Source organism: Schistocerca cancellata, chromosome 6 (assembly GCF_023864275.1).
Source record: "Schistocerca cancellata isolate TAMUIC-IGC-003103 chromosome 6, iqSchCanc2.1, whole genome shotgun sequence".
NCBI classification, from domain to species: domain Eukaryota; kingdom Metazoa; phylum Arthropoda; class Insecta; order Orthoptera; family Acrididae; genus Schistocerca; species Schistocerca cancellata.
In genome coordinates, this window is record NC_064631.1 from 706,257,932 (window position 1) to 706,282,191 (window position 24,260).

Below are 24,260 nucleotides of genomic sequence, written 5' to 3' on the forward strand. Positions count from 1 at the left end.
TTCCAGCCTTGCCTCTCAATCCTTCTTAAAAAACCTTAATCCTACTCCCAACATCACCACTGCTGAAGCCCAGGCTATCCGTGATCTGAAGGCTGACCAATCCATCGTCATTCTTCCGGCGGACAAGGGTTCCACGACTGTGGTACTTGATCGTCGGGAGTATGTGGCTGAGGGACTGCGTCAGCTTTCAGACAACACTACTTACAAAGTTTGCCAAGGTAATCCCATTCCTGATGTCCAGGCGGAGCTTCAAGGAATCCTCAGAACCTTAGGCCCCCTACAAAACCTTTCACCTGACTCCATCAACCTCCTGACCCCACCAACACCCAGCACCCCTACCTTCTACCTTCTTCCCAAAATTCACAAACCCAATCATCCCGGCCGTCCCATTGTAGCTGGTTACCAAGCCCCCACAGAATGCATCTCTGCCTACGTAGATCAACACCTTCAACCCATTACATGCAGTCTCCCATCCTTCATCAAAGACACCAACCACTTTCTTGAACGCCTGGAATCCCTACCCAGTCTGTTACCCCCAGAAACCATCCTTGTAACCATTGATGCCACTTCCTTATATACAAATATTCCGCATGTCCAGGGCCTCGCTGCAATGGAGCACTTCCTTTCACGCCGATCACCTGCTGCCCTACCTAAAACCTCTTTCCTACTTACCTTAGCCAGCTTCATCCTGACCCACAACTTCTTCACTTTTGAAGGCCAGACATACCAACAATTAAAGGGAACAGCCATGGGTACTAGGATGGCCCCCTCGTACGCCAACCTATTCATGGGTCGCTTAGAGGAAGCCTTCTTGGTTACCCAGGCCTGCCAACCCAAAGTTTGGTACAGATTTATTGATGACATTTTCATGATCTGGACTCACAGTGAAGAAGAACTCCAGAATTTCCTCTCCAACCTCAACTCCTTTGGTTCCATCAGATTCACCTGGTCCTACTCTAAATCCCATGCCACTTTCCTTGACGTTGACCTCCACCTGTCCAATGGCCAGCTTCACACGTCCGTCCACATCAAACCCACCAACAAGCAACAGTACCTCCATTATGACAGCTGCCACCCATTCCACATCAAACGGTCCCTTCCCTACAGCCTAGGTCTTCGTGGCAAACGAATCTGCTCCAGTCCGGAATCCTTGAACCATTACACCAACAACCTGAAAACAGCTTTCGCATCCCGCAACTACCCTCCCGACCTGGTACAGAAGCAAATAACCAGAGCCACTTCCTCATCTCCTCAAACCCGGAACCCTCCACAGAAGAACCCCAAAAGTGCCCCACTTGTGACAGGATACTTTCCGGGACTGGATCAGATTCTGAATGTGGCTCTCCAGCAGGGATACGACTTCCTCAAATCCTGCCCTGAAATGAGATCCATCCTTCATAAAATCCTCCCCACTCCACCAAGAGTGTCTTTCCGCCGTCCACCTAACCTTCGTAACCTCTTAGTTCACCCCTATGAAATCCCCAAACCACCTTCCCTACCCTCTGGCTCCTACCCCTGTAACCGCCCCCGGTGTAAAACCTGTCCCATGCACCCTCCCACCACCACCTATTCCAGTCCTGTAACCCGGAAGGTGTACACGATCAAAGACAGAGCCACGTGTGAAAGCACCCACGTGATTTACCAACTGACCTGCCTACACTGTGAAGCATTCTATGTGGGAATGACCAGCAACAAACTGTCGATTCGCATGAATGGACACAGGCAGACAGTGTTTGTTGGTAATGAGGATCACCCTGTGGCTAAACACGCCTTGGTGCACGGCCAGCACATCTTGGCACAGTGTTACACCGTCCGGGTTATCTGGATACTTCCCACTAACACCAACCTGTCAGAACTCCGGAGATGGGAACTTGCCCTTCAGCATATCCTCTCTTCTCGCTATCCGCCAGGCCTCAATCTCCGCTAATTTCTAATTTCAATTTGCCGCCGCTCATACCTCACCTGTCTTTCATCTTTGCCTCTGTACTTCCGCCCCGACTGACATCTCTGCCCAAACTCTCTGCCTTTACAAATGTCTGCTTGTGTCTGTGTATATGCGGATGGATGTGTGTGTGTGTGTGTGTGTGTGTGTGTGTGTGTGTGTGCGCGTGCGAGTGTATACCTGTCCTTTTTTTCCCCCTAAGGTAAGTCTTTCCGCTCCCGGGATTGGAATGACTCCTTACCCTCTCCCTTAAAACCCAAATCCTTTCATCTTTCCCTCTCCTTCCCTCTTTCCTGACGAGGCAACAGTTTGTTGCGAAAGCTTGAATTTTGCGTGTATGTTTGTGTTCGTTTGTGTGTCTGTCGACCTGCCAGCACTTTCATTTGGTAAGTCACATCATCTTTGTTTTTAGGTATATATATATATATATATTATATATATATATACATGTGTGTGTGTGTGTGTGTGTGTGTGTGTGTGTGTGTACACTTTGGAAGAAAATCTGAAGAATATTTTGAAGAGAGGAATAATAGAAGATAATTAATTAGTTATGAGGTACAGTGTAATTAGGTGAGGTACAGTGGAATTAGTGCCACCTTTCAACAAACAAGAAGACAGTTGTTAACAATCTAGCAAGAAACCCTAATCAACAAATGTTCAGCATTATACAGGTAATTAAGAAAAATATTAACTACACCTATGATTAGAGACACAAAAATATAGCATATATTTATGGCAAAATCGGCATTTAAAAAAAAAAGGTCAGATGTAAAATACAAAAGTTGGTTATACTACATGCCTGAAGACGAACCTGATCGTGGGGCAGCAGGGGTGGGTACAAGCAGTGAAAAGTAAAAAACAGTTATTGGAGATAAACGGGGTGGTGACAGGAAGGACATCTGGCCACCCCTAAAATTAACCTTGCCAAATCTAACTAACCATGCCGACCCTGCGAAACTGCGGGAAAATGGCACAATCGAAAGAAGAAGAAGAAGAAGAAGAAGAAGAGGAAGAAGAAGTTATTGGAGATAAAATAATAACACAAGAGAATAAACAGTTTTTATTCTCTGTAACAAGGGCTTTTTGAGAGGAGTCTGTGCTTGCTCTTTTTTCCTTTTGACTCTATCTAAGCATTCAGCAAATCTCTGTCTCTCGACAAGCAACATCATTTTCTTGCCAGTGAGCAGAGTCCTCTTATTTAAGGTGTTTCTTGACATTATCTTTCTTTTCCTGCCCAGTTTAATAATTACAAAATCTGCAGAACACTGATTTTTGAATCTGTAGCATATAAACCGTGAATAACTTATTGCAGAGTCCTTTCATAGGCCATGTGACCCACCCTGACAGAATAGAGGTAGAATTGACAAGGCACTTCAGAGTGGATATAGAAATGAAAGTAACTTTATTCGCACTTCACAGGAAGACCTTCTGTATGGTTCCTACAAAGCTGATACTATAATGTAGCAGCTGGTCGCAGGCATAAACAAATGAGAACTTGCAACACTCGACAAATGAGGAATGCTACAGGAGGAACAAGCCCCATGCCCATTTCGCAGGATAACCAGCATAAACACACACTGTGTGTGTCTGTGAAAGCAGATCTGACACATGGATCACCGATCCCTTCTGGTGTCGTGAGAGCCACACTCGAACTCTGTGACAGACCAGACTCTTCGCTCATTTCAAAATAAGACAGAAAATAATGAGCTACACACAATACAAAGCATTCTGTAATATCTACTGTGTCATTGCTTACTGAGGTTGCCAATATCGTAAACGAGGTAGTTCAGACCTGAACCCTACCTGTAACTTATGCAACCATAGTTCAAAACATTTGTCACCTAAAATTGCCACGTTATAGCATCCAAAATTTCACAAAATGCCAAATTTAGATAGTAGATAAATGTTCTCGTTTCTTTGTACTAAGATGTTAAGTCCTAGGGCTGAGTCAAATCTTGTCATATGCAGCACGTATCTTGGAGATGATGCAACCGCCCATTGTTTGACATGAAACCTGAGTGTATCTTATAAGTATGCTGATATGTTGTGTTGTGTATAGATGTGCACTTTATTTTGCAAATGCACTCTTATTCACATTCTCTTTCCAAGTTCAGCTTTGCCAGATCATGTACAACACTAGTAACTTAAAACTGGTTACTTTTTTATATTTATATTCAAAAGGTAAAGCTATTTCAAATCATCTCTGACAAAATAGTTCATCTGGATACAATCTGCTATGAATCAGCATCTATTAAGTAAATTTGCATTTTCACATCAATATTCGCATTTATCACAAATGTGAATTTTTCTGGTTTCTACCTGACACAGGTCAAGGCATCATTGTGAGATGGTAAACAATGGTCTGCACCAACTATAATTAGCTACCATTAGTTACTTGTTGAATTTCAGTGAAGGAAAACTGTTGAATCATAGTTAACTACAGTAAGTGTAGCTTAGACAGTTAATGTTACAGATTCCAGATGGTGAAGGTATGCACAGTTTATAAAAAGACATCATAATGAAACAGCAACACCTGATGAAAAACAATTAACAGTCATAAAGAAACATCAAAGACTGAAGACGACTGTCACTGAATCATAGAGATATGAAGACGCAAGAAACACTGTCAATCAATTAGCATATTGAACAAATAGTTTTTGCAATTACTGTCTTATGTGAGCTACACAAACTGCATATTCCCAGCCAGGTGACAATATACAGACCTCTCAGCACCACCAGGAATGTGCTACAATGACACAAAAAATGCTATGGTCATGCATCACAAACAATGATTTGAAGAAAGTGATACGGTCCAAAGAATCATCACTGAAACACTTTCTAATAACTGCTTCAGGAGCCAAAATATTTTAGTCATCAGAGGATGACTTAACAGACTGGGAGGCAAAAGATTATGAAATATGAATACTAATACCAGCAGAATGATAAAACAAACATGTAAATAAAAGAACTTGGCCAAGTCAGATTTACGTTGATTACAATTTTTTTTTCATTAGTCTTGTCAGTTATTATTTTCAAATCGTAAGCAGATAGAAATTGCACAATTTTGGTACATAAAAATCTGGCTCTCTTTCATTAAAAATACTGTTCAACTTTTCAAGTTTTGACCTGTTTTACATTTTGCAATATCTCCACACTTACCAGTAAAAGACTGTAACAAGCAAAGTAAATAAGATGCCATAATGTATAAATAAGATGCCATAATGTATCATGCAGATATTATCACAATAAATGGTGAACTTACTGGACTCCACAGTATCTACTCTGTGGGTTGCCTGATCACCAGGTACCCTATCAACACCCTTGGCAATGCGATGAACAACTGAATTTTGCGATGAGGCCACAAAGTCATCTGTTTGCCCAGGAAGTGATACATCTTCATATGATGGTACAGGCAATCCAGAATTTTCTATACTTTCCCAGAGAGGACTTCCATTGTGCCAAGCCCTAGACTCTAATATCTGTTCTTCAATCTAAAGAAAGAGACATATCTCAGTTATTACTAACACAAGAGTTACTTTAGTAAGAATAAAACCGTTAACAACTATGGACATTTTCATTCTGTGACATCAATTCCAGGCCTAACAGCCAAAAGTAACTGACAACACTTTCATAATCAGAAGCTATTTTTCTTTTTTTAATACCAGTAACTTACAAGATTCAGATGTTTCACCATATCACGAGAGAGTTGATCTTCGACACGTACGATCACCTCTATTACTTTGTAGAAATAATACGATTCCAAGTTTAATGCTTCTAGAATCCATGGAAAAGTTCTTTGTGAGTTATAGGAATAGATCACAATTTCTAGACAACAAGCGAAGAGTGAATGGTGAAATATTTCCTGTTCCAGCAAATTCTGCAAGAAAAGTGGATTAACATTAAATATTGGTAATGTAAAATGTATCTGAGAAGTCAACTTGTAACAATAATTCAAAACTACAACTTAAATTGACAAATAAAGTAATGTTTCCTGCATTATTAAGAATGAAGCTGTGACTATATCACAAATATAATCAAAGGCTTTGTCACTTATTGAGCACTCACATTTTCACTGAAAAGCCAGACAAAATCGGAACAGATACAACAGAAATTGGACAGAGGAAGGAGGTACAAGAAAAAGGGAAAGGAAATGGGGGTAAAAGATTGAGGAGGTGAAGTGAGATTAAGATTTGGAGGCAGAGGAGGTAAGAGTTAAGGGGTGAAGGAAAGGAACTGGAGCTAAGGGAGGAGGCAATGTTTGGAAAGTACAGCAAAATACACACAGCAAAGAAAGATGGAGGAGGGAATATGAGGGAGCAGGACAAGTTATGTACATGAGTAGGTACAGAAGAAGAACGAAAGGGGAATGTGGGAGAGGAAGAAGGGGGCAGGGGGAGGCAGAGAGGGAGAGAATGCGATATGCCAAATTAAAACAATCGAATTATTGTTCATTCAAATACTTACAGTCATATCATAACCTGGTTTCTTTTTACTTTCATCAATCAAAATATTTTCAAGTAATTTATAATACAAGCATTCCCCTAACTGCAGCCTCTTTCTAGCAAAATCAATATTAGCATTTTGCGTCTTGTTCATCTGCTGTGTATACTGCTGACAAAATAAATTACCGAGATCTTTTATCCAATGTTCTATAGTTTCCTGGGGATTGCGAGCACATTGCCTGAAAAAGAAAAACAATTTGAAAATTATATTGCAAACCGTACCCATACCCTAAACCCAAAACTGTCTGCTTTAAGATAAAAATGTACTGTTGATTTAAGAGAATATACAATCACAATAAACATTCAATGAAGCTCACTGTAGATGTGGAATTTGGCAATTTGCATCCTTCAGAAGAAACTATTACTTGACAATATTGACTTGAGGACTCTTCTATCATGTAAACTGATCCTATTGGTCTTGGGTTCTTGGATACAGAAGCTCTGCACTACAATGCATTCAGATTGATGTGAGCACAAATGTGTCAAACTTTAGCACTGTTTAAGTCAGGGGCGGGCAAACGTTGCACACGGCTCATGAGCGCACAGCGCTGCACGTGTGCTGCTCGCGTGCAGGCGTCGATCAGGGCTGTGGCGACAGCCGGCAGGTTGCGGCAGTGTAGTGCCAGGCTAAGCTGCGGACGTTGATGCGAAGCGAGCACTATGTAGTGAACGTTGTATTTCAAGAAACGGAGAAGTGGAGATTTACTATCTTTTAAAAAGTAATGGGAGAATCATTTTTTCTTTGTGCAAAAACGTGAAAATGCGAAATGTTTAATATGTGGCAGTATTCTCGCTGGTCAACGGAAGTTTAGTATTGAAGGCCATTATAATAAATTTCACAAGGACGAGTACAATTTATTGTCGGATTTTGAGCGGATGGGGAATTGACTGAGCTTAAGAAGAGCGATCTGACGATACCAGATGAATCTGTCGTAGTTGGTCGGCCGGAGTGGCCGAGCGGTTCTAGGCACTACAGTCTGGAACCGCGCGACCGCTATGGTCGCAGGTTCGAATCCTGCCTCGGGCATGGATGTGTGTGATGTCCTTAGGTTAGTTAGGTTTAAGTAGTTCTAAGTTCTAGGGGACTGATGACCACAGCAGTTAAGTCCCATAGTGCTCAGAGCGATTTGAATTTGTCGTAGTTGCTGTTGTCACGAGAGATCTGCGACTTTCTCTCGTCATGTCTCTCATCTAACTGATCTAACATTTTATGGAACACTGTTTTCAAATTTTCAAGACGACAACAATAATAGCCCAGCAGTATGTGCAAGTTATAAGACTGCGCTTAATATAGCGAGAGCTGGAAAACCATTTGCTGAATTAATAAGTGTCGGTTAAGAGCAAACATCAGTGATGAAAATTTACGTAACTGTTTGTGTTTGTCTGTATGTAGAAATTTTGTTCCAGATATTAAACGTATTGTAAACTCCACCTGTGATAATTAAATAAAACGTATCATAGGTAATAGGTACTCTTTCAAACCATGATTTCTTTCAAGCACTCTTACTAACCTTATTCATTCACCCAATAAAGCAAGCTAGGAAACAAAACGCATTACAGAGGAAGGAGCGGACAGAAGGTATGGTGGGGATGGGAGATAAACGGGTGGCCAGCTTGCCCCTGTGTGCACGCGGAACACCTGTTAACTGCACGCGTGCAAGTGCACCGCACATGTGCAGGATTCCTGCCTGCCCCTGGTTTAAGTGTATCAACACAACCGATGGGCACCAGCATGGTAGTGTATCATCAGTATGGTAGTTAAAGGTTTTTCTGTGTTCTTGGAAAGTCAGTTTTTTTATGCAGTTGAGATAAATGTTGACAATATTTGAGCTGAGGGAATTTGGATGACAGTTTCAGTTCATGGGACACATCTACGCCTACACTTTCCTGCAAGACATTTGGCAAAATAAACAAACAATATGTGGATCTTAGGATTACAGCTGCTTCAATGATTTTCCTATTTAGAGGCAATAAACTGTGCAGCTTTAAAATCCAAAGACAGGTCAGAGGATGAAAGAGTATTTCAATAATATCAAACAGAATATAGTAGATTATCAGAAGCATAGTGAAGATAAAAAGACTGTTTATAATTAAAAATCAAACTATGAGTTATATTACATAAAAAATTGTGAACAAAATTACAGTATGGGCTTTATCATAAAAAGAAAATTAAAAGCAGTATTATAGATGTTGAACAAATACCTGACTGAACAAAAAGAACCATATTAAAAACAGCCGAAAGATATTCCAGGAGTATCATTCAAACCTGTGTACTAACATATGTTTTGATAACATGGTAGAAGACCTCTACGAAGAATTACTGAAACTGTTGAATTAAAGCAAATCCCACACTAAGTCAGTCATGTGGTATTTTAAGGGGAGAAAACTGTCTATCCTTCAATGAGAAATTTTGCATACAATACCAGAAATGAAGAGACTTTACATTACTAGAATTTGCAAAAAAGAACATGTGTGGCCTTAACACATTCTTCCAGAATAAAACAAACTGCAAATGGAATTGGCAAGGATCAAATTGACCAAAAAGTGAAACTGGTGACACTAGCTCATCAAGTGTATCTGGATACCCTTTGCTTGAACTCTGCTTGGGACACTTTCAGTGAGGCGTCTGAAGTCTGTGGAGGAATGATAGCTCATCCTTTCTGAAAAGCCGAAACCAGAGAAGTAGTTGATGTTGGACACTGGGGTCTTGAGTGTAATAAGGAGACAACACAAAAAACTCCCCCATAGCACTACACTATCTCCTCCATAATTCACTTCTGGTACTGCACATATGATGGCAGGCAACTTTCTCCAGGCATTCTCCAAACCCAAACTCTTCCATCAGATTGCCAAAGGATATAGAAAGGGTATAGTGTGATTCATCGCTCCAAATCACTAGTAGCCAAGCATCCCTGCCCAATGGCACAACCCTTTACGCCACCTCAAGCGTCGCTTAGCACTGAATACAAAAATGTGTGGCTTCTGAAGACCTGCTCGACCCTGTACCTGATCCTTCTTAACTCCCTGAGAACAATTATTTGCTAGCTGGACTGCTGATAGCAAATTGGAACTCGCAATTGATTTCAAGCCATTTTTTGCTATTACCCACTGCAATATTTGAAATTCCCTGTCCAACAGTACAAGAGGTCTCCCTGGTTCTGTTTAGCTGTGGTTGTTTCTTTGCACTTCCTCTTTGACACCACATCACCAACAGTCAGCTTGGGTTGAAATGTCCCTAATGGATTTATTACTCTAGTGATGACTAGCCAACATTTGAAATCACTGAGCTCTCTTGACCACTTGACCAAAGTATTTTATCAATCAATACAGAAATTTTACAAGACTTGACAGTTTGAAACTTAAGAGTTTGGAGTAACTGTTAAACAGTAATAAGAAAATAAAATGTTCCAGAAAAATAAACATCATAAATTTAAATTAAGTTAAATATCTTCGAAAATAAAGATTATATCAACATAGACGAAAGGGGCAGTTATTTAACAACGGTACTTATGCAAACAGCAGATGTTGCAGGTACAAAGGAAAAAATCTCAAACAGAACATAAAACAACAGAATATGATGGGTTAAACAAAATTACTTTGAAATATATTTTGGATAATGTGACAAGATACAATGAAAACTTGATAAGCATAATGAATGATGGATGAAAAAAACATATGTCATCAAGATGGCAGACAGCACAGTACTTAACAAAGAAAAAATTTAAAACCTTTCAAGTTTTCTTTAGTTCCAGAGATGAATCAGAAATGTAAAGAGTTAATATGAAAATAATATTGTTGTGACTCGCCGATCTTTCAAAGTGCCGCCGAGCAGTTACACGCATACTCTACATGCGGAGCTGTCTGCCAGCCATGCAGCAGCAGCGCCACCTGAACGGCAAGCCAGCCAGCGGCCGCTAGACTCTGACTCAGTTATGATTTGACTGTTATCTTACTCTGTTTACTTGATCTGCGACTTTCATGTATTGCGTCTTCCTTGAAATATAATTGTTCAACTTGAAGTTATAATAATTGGCAACGAGATAGTGATTATTCTTTTCCATCATTGACCCACATGTTCCCATGGCTACTTGAGAGCAACTATTGCAAAGTCTCATAGAACAGCAAACGCTTCTCACAAATGCGATTCACGATTTCGTCGCGGCGTCAAATGTGGGGCGTCTCTCGTCATTGTCTCTACCTCCTTCTCCTCTTCCTTATGACGAGACGGCGGAAGACTGGTCTCATTACGAAAAAAGTCTTCGAAAGCACTTTTTGGCATTTCATGTCGCGGACGACCAAACATTTAAGTCTCTGTTCCTTTCATGGATTTCACCTCAAATGTATCAGTTGTTGTCGCAATTGGCTCCTTTGAAAGATCCTGTGTCCTTGTCCTTTGGTGAAATGTGCTCACTTCTGTCCATGTATTTTCAAAAGCATACGCATGTGGTAGCCTCTCGTGTTGCATTTTATCGTTGCCAAAAACAACCGAATCAATCCTATCGCGCTTGGGGTGCTAAACTTCACGGCCTGAGTCAAAAGTGTCATTTGTTACTGAACTTCGCAAAGAATCCTACGCCGATTTCATGGTATGGGATGCTATTATCTGGTCGGCGCCCGGCAAAGAAGTTAGGCAACGTGCCCTTCAGTTGGCAAATCCGACTCTAGATGAAGTCGTATCCATCACTCAGTCTTTTGAAATTTCTCGCGCCGCTGGAGCGCAAATAGAGGCATGGGGTGACGTCGGGGAAGTACAACCTCTGTACGCTGTCGACAAAGCGTGTGGCGTGTTCCCGCAGGCCGACGTGGCCGCAGTACGGTCCCAAGCGCAGCCTCGGCCTAACCGTAAACAAACCTCTAAGAAACTAAGAAACTGCAGCAAACCCCATGGCAACTTCCTTCATGTCCACAACATTGGGCCGTGTGTCAAAAAAAAAAAAAAGGGGGGGGGGGGGTGTCATGTGTCACCTGTTTGCAAGTCTGACTGCACACATGAAGTTCATGAACATGACCCTAATTCTAATTCTGTGTTGTCTGTCAATTGTACTTCTTCCCTTTCAGGGAAGTTATTCCTCACTGTCCAAATACACTTGGTCGAGATGTTCGCATGCAGGTGGATACTGGTTCTGCTGCCACTATCATCAATTCTCAGACGTATCTTCAGTTGGGTTCTCCAATCCTGTCACCTGCCACTAGGCAATTACGGACTTACAATAAACAGAAGATTTCTCTCTCGGGACAATTTGATGCTGAAGTATCTTAAAAATGTGTCGTTCGTACTGTTCCCATATTTGTGGTCGACCATAGTAACACTGAGAATCTTTTTGGTTTCGATGCCTTTCGCGTTTTTGGGTTCTCCATAGATGACTCCGTCAATATCATGTCTGATGTTATTCCTTATGCTCAATTGCATTCCTTGTCGATGACATTTTCATCTCTTTTTTTCTCCTAGGTTAGGCCATGCAAATGACTTTGAAGCTCATCTCACACTCAAACCCACTGCTCGGCCTAACTTTTTTCGGTGTCGGCCCATTCCTGTGACCCTTCGTGATCAGGTAAAATGGGAGCTGGATCGTCTCACTGCTTCGGGTGTCTTGCTTCCTGTCACTTCCAGTGAGTGGTCCTCTCCTGTAGTTGTCATTGCTAAGCCAAATGGTGATATTCGTCTCTGCAGCAATTTCAAAGCCACTGTAAATGCTCAATGCCTTATCGACACTTACACTATGCCTCGACCTGAAGAATTGTTCACTAAACTTGCTGGAGGCCAGTATTTTTCTAAACTTGACCTGTCAGAAGCTTATCATCAACTTCCTCTCAACGCTGCTTCCCGGCAGTTTCTGGTCCTTAACATGCCTTTCGGCCTCTATCAATACCAACGACTGCCATTTGGGGTTGCCTGCGCCCCTGCTCTCTTTCAGCAATTTTTGGAACAATTATTGCTCACCATCCCCGGGTGTATAAATTACATGGACGACATTGTTGTCACTGGCTCCACCACTTAAGAACATCTTCAAAATCTCCGCACACTTTTTCAGGTCTTACAGACTGCCGGTCTTAAGTGTAATCTTCAGAAATCGAAATTTTTTCAGGCATCTATCATGTACTTGGGGTTTCAACTCTCTCGGGATGGTATTCGTCTGCTTCAGCAAACTGTCGCTGCGATCGATGCCCTTCCTCGCCCTACATCTGTTAAGGAACTGCAGGCCTTCTTGGGGAAAATAGCATACTATCACAAGTTTTTACTGTCTGCTGCTTCAGTGGCTCAGCCGTTGCATTGCCTGTTGCATAAAAACGTGCCTTTTCACTGGTCCGCGTCATGCGATGTGGCTTTTCAGAAATTGAAGACTACGCTGAAACAGGCCCCATGCCTGGCTACTTATCGACCTGGCCAACATCTTGTTCTTGCCACGGACGCCTCTCAATACGGGGTCGGTGCAGTCCTTGTGCACCATTTTTCTAACGGTTCTGAACAACCCATTGCTTATGCCTCCAAAACGCTCACGGATGCCCAACAAAAGTATTCTCAAATTGAAAAAGAAGCTTTGGCCATTATTTATACTCTTCATAAGTTTGGTGTTTTTCTCTATGGATCCAAATTTCATCTTGTTACGGATCACAAACCACTTGTTTCCTTGTTTCATCCATCAACGTCACTTCCCGACAAGGCTGCACACTGCCTCTAGCATTGGGCTCTTTACTTGTCTCGTTTCAATTATGAGATTCATTTCCGGCCAACGGCTCAACATGCGAATGCTGATGCACTATCTCGCCTTCCCATGGGTCCTGATCTGGCATTCGATAGGGACAAACTTTTGTTTTTCCACCTGGATGTTGCCGAGCCGCCGGTTGAGGACGGGTTCCCCATCACCAGGCACCACCTGGCGGCTGCTACGGGTTCTGACCCAACCCTCTCCCGGGTTTTATGCTGCATTCAGAAGGGTTGGCCAGATCGTCCGTCCGCAAAGACTTCTGATCCGTTGCGGAACTACTACGCTTTGCGTTACCGCCTCATGGCTAGGGATGGTGTTATCCTCCCTTCCACTGAAAATGCTTCGCTGCTTGTTGTGGTACCTGCGTCTTTGCGTGCTTCGGTCTTGCGCGCCGTCTTGTGTACTGGCCCGGCATCAACTCTGAAATCGCAGACATGGCCGTTGCCTGTGGCCCTTGTACGTCACTTGCCTTGTGCGGACTTGCCGCAATGGGCAGATTGGTGCACGGGGCCCCAGCAGATTCGACCCCCACGTCTCCTGTCATCTCGACCCATTATCATCGGGGACACTTCCATCCGTACGGGAAGCTTCCTCCTCGAGACTTTACGGCCAGCCAAACAACACCTATGGACGTTAGCAATCTACAGGCCACCTCTATCAAGGCCTGTGCAAAAACTTTTGACTCGCTGATCTTTCAAAGGGTCGCTGCGCAGTTACGCACGTCCTCTACATGCGGCGCTGTCTGCCAGCCATGCAGCAGCAGTGCCACCTAAGCGGCCAGCCAGCCAGCGGCCGCTAGACAAGGACTCAGTTATGATTTAACTGTTAAATTGTTCACACGTCTTACTCTGTTTACTTGATCTGTGACTTCATGTATTGCGTCGTCCTTGAAATATATTTGTTCAACTTGAAGTTACAACAAATACCTTTCCAGGTGTAACACTGGCTGAGGTGTAAAACGCCATTGAGATATGAAGAAAAGAGAAGGCATCTGGAGATGCCAACATATTGATATGTTGGCATCTCCAGATGGTCAGAGTCACAGGAGAAGGAGTACATAAGGAAATTGTAAAATTATTAACAGAATGCCTGCAGGAGATGGCAACCACCGAAAAGTTTGAAAATGCTATAATTTCCGAATTTCATGACAAAGGAGGGCAGTTTATTTTCTATTTGCAGAGCTGAGGGCTTCTCCTAGTTCTTCCATACATAAATCATCTACCAATTCAATTTTAATTTCACGCTCTTCTCCTCTGTGGAGCACGTTTCTCCATACCGCAAGTTTTTGTAATGTTCTATCATTTTTGCTTGTTGGATGCAATTTATTTGAACACCTTATCTTTATGTTTGCTTGAATATTTCCACCATTTTATAAGCTATTGTTTCCCTTCTTTGGATATTGTCTTCTATTACACTTACAAATCCAGTCAATGATTCTTGACTGAGCTTGTTTCATTTCTTAATTTGCTGCAGTTCTCTCGTTTGTAAATATGATTCTCCTCTGTTGGTTCACAGAGTGTAGTGTTTTTTCGTTATATCTTTAATTTCAGTGTATAATTTTTTCAACCCTTCTTTTTTCCAAAGGCTTCTTCAGTTGGTTTTTAATGGCAGCTTCTACAGCTTTTCATTCTGTCTCTGTTTATACCAACTGTTCTCCCTGCCCGCAGGCCAACACCAGCCCGCAAACTCAATCAATCCAGCCTGTGGTAATGGGTCAAATGTGAACGGTATTTGGCCCGCCACTATTTTTATTACAACAGAACCATGTTTATTGAGCCCCCTCATAATGAGTGATTCACATGATATACAATATTTCGCATAAAGAGTCTCTTCAGTGTTATTTTTTCCAGTCTTTAATAACCATTTCAAAAACTACCTTCTGACCTGACTTGGTCCCTCTAACCATTGTAAATGAACACTGAGTCACACATTCTCCTATAAATTACCACTCTGTGATGCAGAAGCTCCAATATTGCTGTATTCAGTCAGCTGTAGTGATTGCAATGCACCTCACACTGCAATTTTTGTCACCCTTACCACTGTTCGGGATTACGTGATGACATTACAAATTCTCTGTATGATGTTGCAAGATCTTTTCTTTGGCAGCACATGGTAACCTTTCCCCTTGCAATATCTGTTTAAGAATTTATATTCTGGTTTGTCATTGTTAACTAATACAAATTCATTAAAGATACCCACAAGGCAGTACCTTTGCATGCTATAAATTTAATCAACAACAATGCTATGTGCCTTTTTCAATAAATTCTGAAGCACAGGCATAAACAAATTTCTTAAGAACATTCTCCTAAAATAGGGTGTACTGTAGTATAAATAGAAATTACAGTACTATATAATACAGCTTATCTGAGTACCTATTTTTTTCAAAATGGGACGCCTTGACCTATTCTACACAGATTCCCGTGGAAAAAATGTTTCACTTAACAAATATTAATTAGGAGTAAGATTCATGAACAAATCATGCTCATTAAGCGAAGTAACACTGTACAGTGTAAAATTTACAATACAAATAAATCACACAAAGTACGTACAATTATCAGCTGTTTTTATTTTATGAACAATTACAATAAACATTAACTGACGTATATAATGTAACTGAACATTTTAACTTAATTAACTATAGGAGATTTCCTGGAAATTTACGGCACGTAAGTGACACACACAGGCAATACAACTAAGGAAATAAAGCATTGTAACGATGATTAATGAGATTTAGGTAGCTGTAACTTCCCACTTACAACTGTTTGCAGTTGTGGATCAAGTTTACTAGTGGATATTATCAGCAGCGACTTCAAACACTCATCAGTTACTTTAGATCTGTAAATATTTTTTGTATATTTTATTTTGGAGAAAGTTTCTTTCCACACAGATACATAGTGCACACTCACAGGGTGTGTGTGTGTGTGCGTGTGTGTGTGTGTGTGTGTGTGGGGGGGGGGGGGGCTTAGCAGACCATGAGCACACTTATGCAACTGATCAAACTGTGTGTGTGGATGACATTTATAAAATTGCAGCAATATGAATTTAAATATTTACCTTTATAAAAATCACTGCACTGTAAATCAACCATTTCCATCTGAAGCTGGGACAAGAGTTTCTGCATCAATATTAAAAAAAATTTGAAAATCTTGATACTGTGTGCAAAAGCATAAAAATCTAAAAAAGAAGGCTCTAAATTTATTTTAAAGGCACTCAATGTTTTATTTGTGAAATTTGCCAAAAACTGAATCACTGAATACTGACAATGTTCTGCACATATTAAAAGGTGTGAAAATTTTTTTGTTTAACTGAGACAGACACAAAACAATTTTTTGTCGAAAGGCTTGAAACTGAGTGTACAAATCACACAGTAGCTGGTACTGACAGCATGTGTTATTACATAATTAACTGCTAACATGACTGGCTTTAAAATTTTTCACATATGAGGTCTGTTCAAAAAATTCCAGCTTCACCCACAAAATTTTTCTGCACTTAACCTTTTATTTATTGTGTATGGTCTCCTTTGACATACTCTCCTCCACAATTGATACACCGCCCCCAACACCATTTCCACTTCCAGAAGCAGTCATGGTACACCTCTTGCTAGACTGCAGAAAGTGCTTGCTGTCTGCGAATTTTCTTTCGTCTTGTCGATCATTGCAAATCTTCATACTTTTAGTGGGGTTTTCAACTTTGGAAATAAAGTCCGCAGGAGCCAGGCCTGGAGAGTACGGAGGATGAGACAGCACAATGTTTTTGTACTTTGTGCAATAGATATATACCACCAGGGTTGAATATGTGTTACCATGATGCACGAGCCATGAATTGAATTGTCTCATCTCATTACAGGACATTTGCTTCTCACATTTTCTCGCAGGCATCGCAACAGGTCTGTGTGTACATAATTGGTTCCTGTTGAATGGTACTTACTGTCTTCAAGTTGTTAATGCTTCCATGGAATAAAGTTGTGTTCAGTCTAGTGGTCATATCGTACTTATAACTAATTACAACACAATTTTCTACTCTGGTTGGTTGTCCATCTATTCTCACGATGGCTGATGGTACTTTGGAGGACATTTTATGTTGGATGATTGAACAACAAGAATCATTCACAACTGTGTTGCACTACCAATCACAGGCACTGGGCAATCAATCTCAGTCATTGGCTTCTGTTTTGTCTAGTTGGCATGCTCCTCAGTTTGTGTCGCCTGCTGTTTTGCCCTCCGTGGCTCCATGGTTTACCCACATCTCTTTTCTACATACAGTAGAGGAATGGGACGCATACAAGAAACATCTGCAACAAAACTTTCAAGTCATTTGTATTACTGACACTATTTTATGTTGTGCCTTGCTCCTTTCATGGATATCACCACAAATATTCTTTAACATCTGACCAAATGTGTCACCTTCTTTCAAAGTACTACTGTAAGCACACCCATGTTATTGCAACCCGGGTTGAGTTTCACAGCTATAGGAAGCAACCACATCAATCCTGGTGAGCATGGCAGCTGAACTTCAGAGGTTAAATCGTCGTCATAATTTTGTGTCTGAGCTGTATGCTGATTAGTTGGTGACACATGCTATTATTCGTTTAGCTCCAGATCATGATGTGCAAGAGCATGACCTCCAGCGTGAAAATCCATCCCTCTTTGAGGTTTTAGCTATTGGATAGTTGTGTGCAGTGTCATGAGCTGCAGCTACCAAATTGAGTCATGGTGTAAGGTATCAGCAATCCAACCCTCTCCTGCATGCCAAGCTTCAGATAGTTCGCAGGGGGAAGACAATGGTCACGGAATTCTACACACGATCACAACATCATGGTGACTGGACTCACTCCCAACAGTAGCCACACCAACAAAGTAAACAGACCAGTAAAAAATAAGATCTTACGTTATGTCATAAAAGAAACAAGACATTACGGGATACTTCAAGAGCATCAGAATTTCGTGAACCATACTGAAATGCATAATTTGGCTTAAGGTACACATTCGTATGTCCAGATAAAATTTCTTTCTTAGAGTACCAGTACTGTATTGTGTTTGGTTCTTTATTATGGCATATGCGCTAGAAGATGGAAACGTGCACTTCAAATGCAGCAAACACATGAAACTAGCCGATAGTGTGGAATTAAACATTTCGTTTCAAATAAATTGACTGTCTCAGTGGACAAGAGTAATAGAAGCTGAATTTCTTTAGCAAAATGACAAAAATAACTTCGTTGTTCTGCAAGGCGATTAAAGATTGACAGTCAGAAAGGTGGAAATAAAATAAAATCTGAAACTAATAAACATATTTTAGATATGCGAACTGAAGTTTTCTGGGCATATTTCCAAATTGAACAGTTCTCGGGTATCTGACCAGGTAGCGTCGTAATTTCTCCACAATATTTCAGCAGACGTACACGCTACCGTCTTCAGGTGGTTCCTGACAAATGCTGTGCTGTTCTTCTTGAGTCCTATATATACTAGCCGTTACCCTCTCTACCGTTCCTCTCCTGGTGTCTTTGGTGCGGCCGGAGCACATGCACTCAGACAGACTGCGCAAAGAGAACAAGAAGAAGAAACAGAAGAACACAGGCACGTCATTGGCGTGCATTCCCTTTGTCGGAAACACCTCAAGAAAAATCGGTAGAATCCTGGGGACACACAATGTGAAATGTGTATTCTGACCCCCTGCAAAAACCTTGACTCTACTGGGTTCAATGAAAAGATGACCTAGGCCTTCGAAAACCAGGCGTTTATCAAATTCCCTGTCGGTGTGGAAAATCATACATTGGGGAGACAGTCCGCACTGTAGAAGAGAGGTGCTGCGAACACAAGCACCATACTGAATTACACCAGGCCACTAAATCAGCCGTGGCTGACCACTGTATAGACTGGCCATACTATGGACTACGAAAAAACAAAAATACTCTGTCAATCCTCCTACTTCTGGGACTGCGTTACTAAAGAGACCATCGAAATTTGACTACAGGATGATCTAATTAATAAAGACAGCGGCCTTCAACTTAGTCAGGCTTGGAACCCTGCACTCAGCCCGGAGAGAAAGATGCGGTCCCAGAGATCGAGGACCACCCCCGACGGCAGCAGCAGGGAGACTGCAGACCCCAGTTCAGACCAAGGCACCGCTTCCCCACCACCTCCAGTAGCCACCGCACCGGCCGCACCAAAGACACCAGGAGATGAACGGTGGAGGGGGTAACGGCTAGTATATATAGGGCACCGAGAGTATCAGCACAGCATTCGCCAGAAACCACCTGAAGATGGCAGCATGTACGTCTGCCGAAACATTGTGGAGAAATTACGACGCTTCCTAGTCGGATATCCGAGAACTGTTCAAACATATTTTAGCCTTTCTGTAATTATGTGAATGTATTATATTTCCCTTGATAGATCTCGGTCACAGAAATCAGTTTTCTTTTCATTTTACATGAGAGCAATAAATGAAGAGGAAACAGCAAAATCATTAAATGTAAACATGAGTCACGTGGAGACTCCCCACTACAACTCAGACTGCTGTGTGTATCAGCCCCAGATTTACGATATTTCTGAAACAGGGCAACACTAGATAGTGAGATAGTGGCAGCCCCCCTCCCTCGAGCGTTTGAGGTAGGACACCACAAATTTTAAAAAATCGACTTTTCAAAAATATGTTCATTTTGTAGCACACATCTTTCTGAAGATGTCTGATACATAAAACATGTGTGTTTGAGGAAATGTAAGAAATGTTATTTGGTCGTAAGTGTGCCAAAGTGCAGTGCCACGCCTCTTCACACAGCATTCTTCTATCACACGTCACTGTATTTCGCTCTGTGGAATTCAAACGTGTAATATTTTGTAATGGATGCCATCAAACTATATTCAGGACAGTGGAAATTAAAATGTCCTGCAGTGCCTCTCCTGTTCCCAGTCGGCCAGTTTGACATCCTGCCCCTCTTAAAAAAATAAACTCACAATTAATACTGGATGGGATTGTTTGTAACTGGGAGAACAAGAACTCTTCGGAAAATTTGCACTTTTTATTGCATAGTAGCTAATAACTTGCTGTTTTGTGTGACATAAAATTAAATATAGGATACATAAAACCAGTGACGATAAGAGACAAGGAAAACAGTACACATTTCTTCAATTCTTAAGTCCTAGCATTTTTTCTCTCTAATCTTGCTACAGCTTTACATGGAGTGGTTTCCTTTCTGGGAAAGAATCTATTATCTCATCAAAGTTTGTCAAACGTTTTGCTACATGAAAACTCAAAGTCGTTATCTAATACTGTTAATCTAAAATTGTTAATACAAATAGTACTCAAAACTGACGTGGTTTCTCGATCTTATTACAGGTATTTTGTCACTGTATGCTAGATAAAATGAAATAAGCCTGCCTAATATTGCGGAAATTGTAACACACACCAAATGAACGAGATTGTTTTGGCACAAAATGGTCATTTTTATAACACGACAGATATAATTCACAAAGTACCAATATCAAATGCCTATTAGGCCTACTACAAGCAAAAAGTTTTATGTTAGGAAATAGTTTCACATTTAATTCACACACACTAACTTCTGAAGCATTTTTATATAAATTTGGAATCGCCATATTCTTCCATGTCCCCGTTTCTTCTCCTTCCTCGTTCTAACAAACAATCTCGTCATCACTAATTCTGTAACTATTCCTGCCAGTGTCAAAACGTATTCTCCTGTCAACTTCACTAACTCTGCCACAATCACTGGTTTAGTTATCTCGCACTTATTCTCCAGTTAGGCATTATTAAATGTTCATACAATTTTTCCGCACTGCTCCCAGAATAGAACTTTAGTGGCTGCTAGCTGGGGACTGTACCACTGACCCTTGCTAGTGTAATGGCTGGCCAAAAATTTTCTGTCAAAATTTCATTTTCTTGGATGCACCAAGAAGATAATACGTAATCTTACTTACCTGTTATTCCTGTTAGTCATTTACTTCCACTCTGCTACTCTGAATCTATGGATTTCGCTGGTAATTATAACAACGCTCATCATTTGCAAACTCAATCAACGACAAACAGACAGCAATTGGCATTCACCTGTTCGACTTTATTCCGCTCAGCTCGTATAGCAGGAAAGCTTATTTCTTGATGCAACGGGGATTCCCCCAGCAGAGACATCACGTACACTATGCACACATTCAAAACTCAACTTGTGATACTATCATAAATCAACTTACAATATGTTCAAAGTATTCAAAACCAGCAGGGATGTGTTTCAAAATCATGTGACTAACTGATAGACCAACGTCACTTATCTGAGCACTGTGTTTTGTTGTTGTATATGGTGCATTTTGTTTACAACTTAACTTTTATTTTCGTTCCTCCAAGGATCAAGTAGGTAAAAAGACGAGGGCTAGAAGAAATCCTTGAGTAACAGAAGAAATATTGAATTTAATTGATGAAAGGAGAAAACATAAAAATGCAGTAAATGAAACAGGCAAAAAGAAATACAAACATCTCAAAAATGAAATCGACAGGAAGTGCAAAACTGCTACGCAGGGATGGCTAGAAGACAAATGTAAGGAGTAGAGGCTTATCTCACTAGGGGTATGATAGGTACAGAAAAATTAAAGAGACCTTTGGAGAAAAGAGAACCACTTGAATGAATATCAAGAGCTCAGATGGAAACCCAGTTCTAAGCAAAGAAGGGAAAGCAGAAAGGTGGAAGGAGTATATAGAGGGTCTATACAAGGGTGATGTACTTAAGGACAATATTATGGAAATGGAAGAGGATGTAGATGAAGAAGAAATGGGAGGTACAATACTGCATGAAGAGTTTGACAGAGCACTGAAAGACCTGAGTAGAAACAAGGCCCCGGGCGTAGACAACATTCCATTAGAACTACTGACGGCCTTGGGAGAGCCAGTCCTGACAAAACTCTACCATCTGGTGAGCAAGATGTATGAGACAGGCGAAATACCCTCATACCTCAAGAAGAATATAATAATTCCAATCCCAAAGAAAGCAGGTGTTGACAGATGTGAAAATTACCGAACAATCAGTTTAATAAGCCACAACTGCAAAATACTAACGCAAATTCTTTACAGACGAATGGAAAAACTAGTAGAAGCCAACCTTGGGGACGATCAGTTTGGATTCCGTAGAAATATTGGAACACATGAGGCAATACTGACTTACGACTTATCTTAGAAAAAAGATTAAGGAAAGGCAAACCTACGTTTCTAGCATTTTGTAGACTTAGAGAAAGCTTTTGACAATGTTGACTGGAATACTCTCTTTCAAATTCTAAAGGTGGCAGGGGTAAAATACAGGGAGCGAAAGGCTATTTACAATTTGTACAGAAACCAGATGGCAGTTATAAGAGTCGAGGGACATGAAAGGGAAGCAGGGGTTGGGAAGGGAGTGAGACAGGGTTGTAACCTCTCCCCGATGTTATTCAATCTGTATATTGAGCAAGCAGTAAAGGAAACAAAAGAAAAATTCGGAGTAGGTATTAAAATCCATGGAGAAGAAATGAAAATGTTGAGGTTCGCCAATGACATTGTAATTCCGTCAGACACAGCAAAGGACTTGGAAGAGCAGCTGAACGGAATGGATAGTGTATTGAAAGGCGGATATAAGATGAACATCATCAAAAGCAAAACGAGGATAATGGAATGTCGTCGAATTAAGTCGGGTGATGCTGAGGGAATTAGATTAGGAAATGAGACACTTAAAGTAGTAAAGGAGTTTTGCTATTTGGGGAGCAAAATAACTTATGATGGTCGAAGTAGAGAGGATATAAAATGTAGACTGGCAATGGCATGGAAAGCGTTTCTGAAGAAGAGAAATTTGTTAACATCAAGTATAGATTTAAGTGTCAGGAAGTCGTTTCTGAAAGTATTTGTATGGAGTGTAGCCATGTATGGAAGTGAAACATGGACGATAAATAGTTTGGACAAGAAGAGAATAGAAGCTTTGGAAATGTGGTGCTACAGAAGAATGCTGAAGATTAAATGGGTAGATCACATAACTAATGAGGAAGTATTGAATGGGACTGAGGAGAAGAGTTTGTGGCACAACTTGACTAGAAGAAGGGATCGGTTGATAGGACATGTTCTGAGGCATCAAGGGATCACAAATTTAGCATTGGAGGGCAGCATGGAGGGTAAAAATCATAGAGGGAGACCAAGAGATGAATACACTAAGCAGATTCTGAAGGACGTAGGTTGCAGTAAGTACGGAGAGATGAAGCAGCTTGCACAGGATAGAGTAGCATGGAGAGCTGCATCAAACCAGCCTCAGGACCGAAGACCACAACAACAACATGTTTCTTTTTGTGCCAGTCAACTTTTCGGGTCAGCTATTATCAGTCATTGGTGTCTAGATGAAATAAAAACGAATGTTGTTGATTAACTATCACCACCCACTCCTAATGCCAACTATTATTCTCAAATGATATGACTTGTTTAAAAATTAAATTCATTCTCAATTAACCTTGATAAAACTAATTACAATCAGTCAGCCTGGTCATAGAAGCTACAAGACATCGTTATTGCACTTATAATTCTCAATGAACATTATTTTTTTATTTTTTCACCTCTTTTCTTTTCCAACAGTTAATGTGACTTTCTCATCTGACAATGCTTTGAGTAGGTAAAACTGACACAGCCTGATTTCATTGGAACAATGTAGTGATTTACTAGGCATGATCTACTGGAGGTGGTACATCCTTGCCTTTCTTCAATCTTTGTTCTTACTTAACCAGCTAGTCATAGGGAGACCAACAGTTTAATGTGGACTCTTGAACTATGGTGCAGTATTGCATGTATCACAGTAACAAAGTAAAAGAAATGGTAAGTGACAGGAAGAATCCCAGGACTTCAGTTCAGACATTGGATTTATAGTGTGGCACTTATGGATCACTGTGGTACGCTCTGTTTAAGTGAGAGATCTCAAGTTGCACCTCAGCTTAGATTATTACATTAAGCTCTACGCACCCTGTAATTGGCTTGGTCTCAGGTCACATGATATGTTATAAGACTGATGCTAGTCAAGTACTGAGGTGTTCGAATCAGTCTTAAAGTACAAAGTGCATATAGATATCTTTCAACAGACTAATTATCTTTATGTTATCTTACTCATGA

At 40.9% G+C, this 24,260-nt stretch overlaps 1 protein-coding gene across 4 annotated transcripts in view; it reads right to left on the minus strand.

Annotated features, from left to right (window-relative positions):
- LOC126191008 (retinoblastoma-like protein 1) overlaps positions 1-24,260 on the minus strand; it is a 146,774-nt gene that overhangs the window by 56,904 nt on the left and 65,610 nt on the right. For all 4 annotated transcript variants that reach the window (XM_049931691.1, XM_049931689.1, XM_049931693.1 and 1 more), the window contains 3 exons: positions 6,407-6,623; positions 5,616-5,819; positions 5,205-5,433 (listed from right to left, as the gene is read on the minus strand). In XM_049931691.1, the coding sequence (XP_049787648.1) occupies positions 5,205-5,433; positions 5,616-5,819; positions 6,407-6,623 (650 nt within the window). The remainder of the gene's footprint in view (positions 1-5,204; positions 5,434-5,615; positions 5,820-6,406; positions 6,624-24,260) is intronic.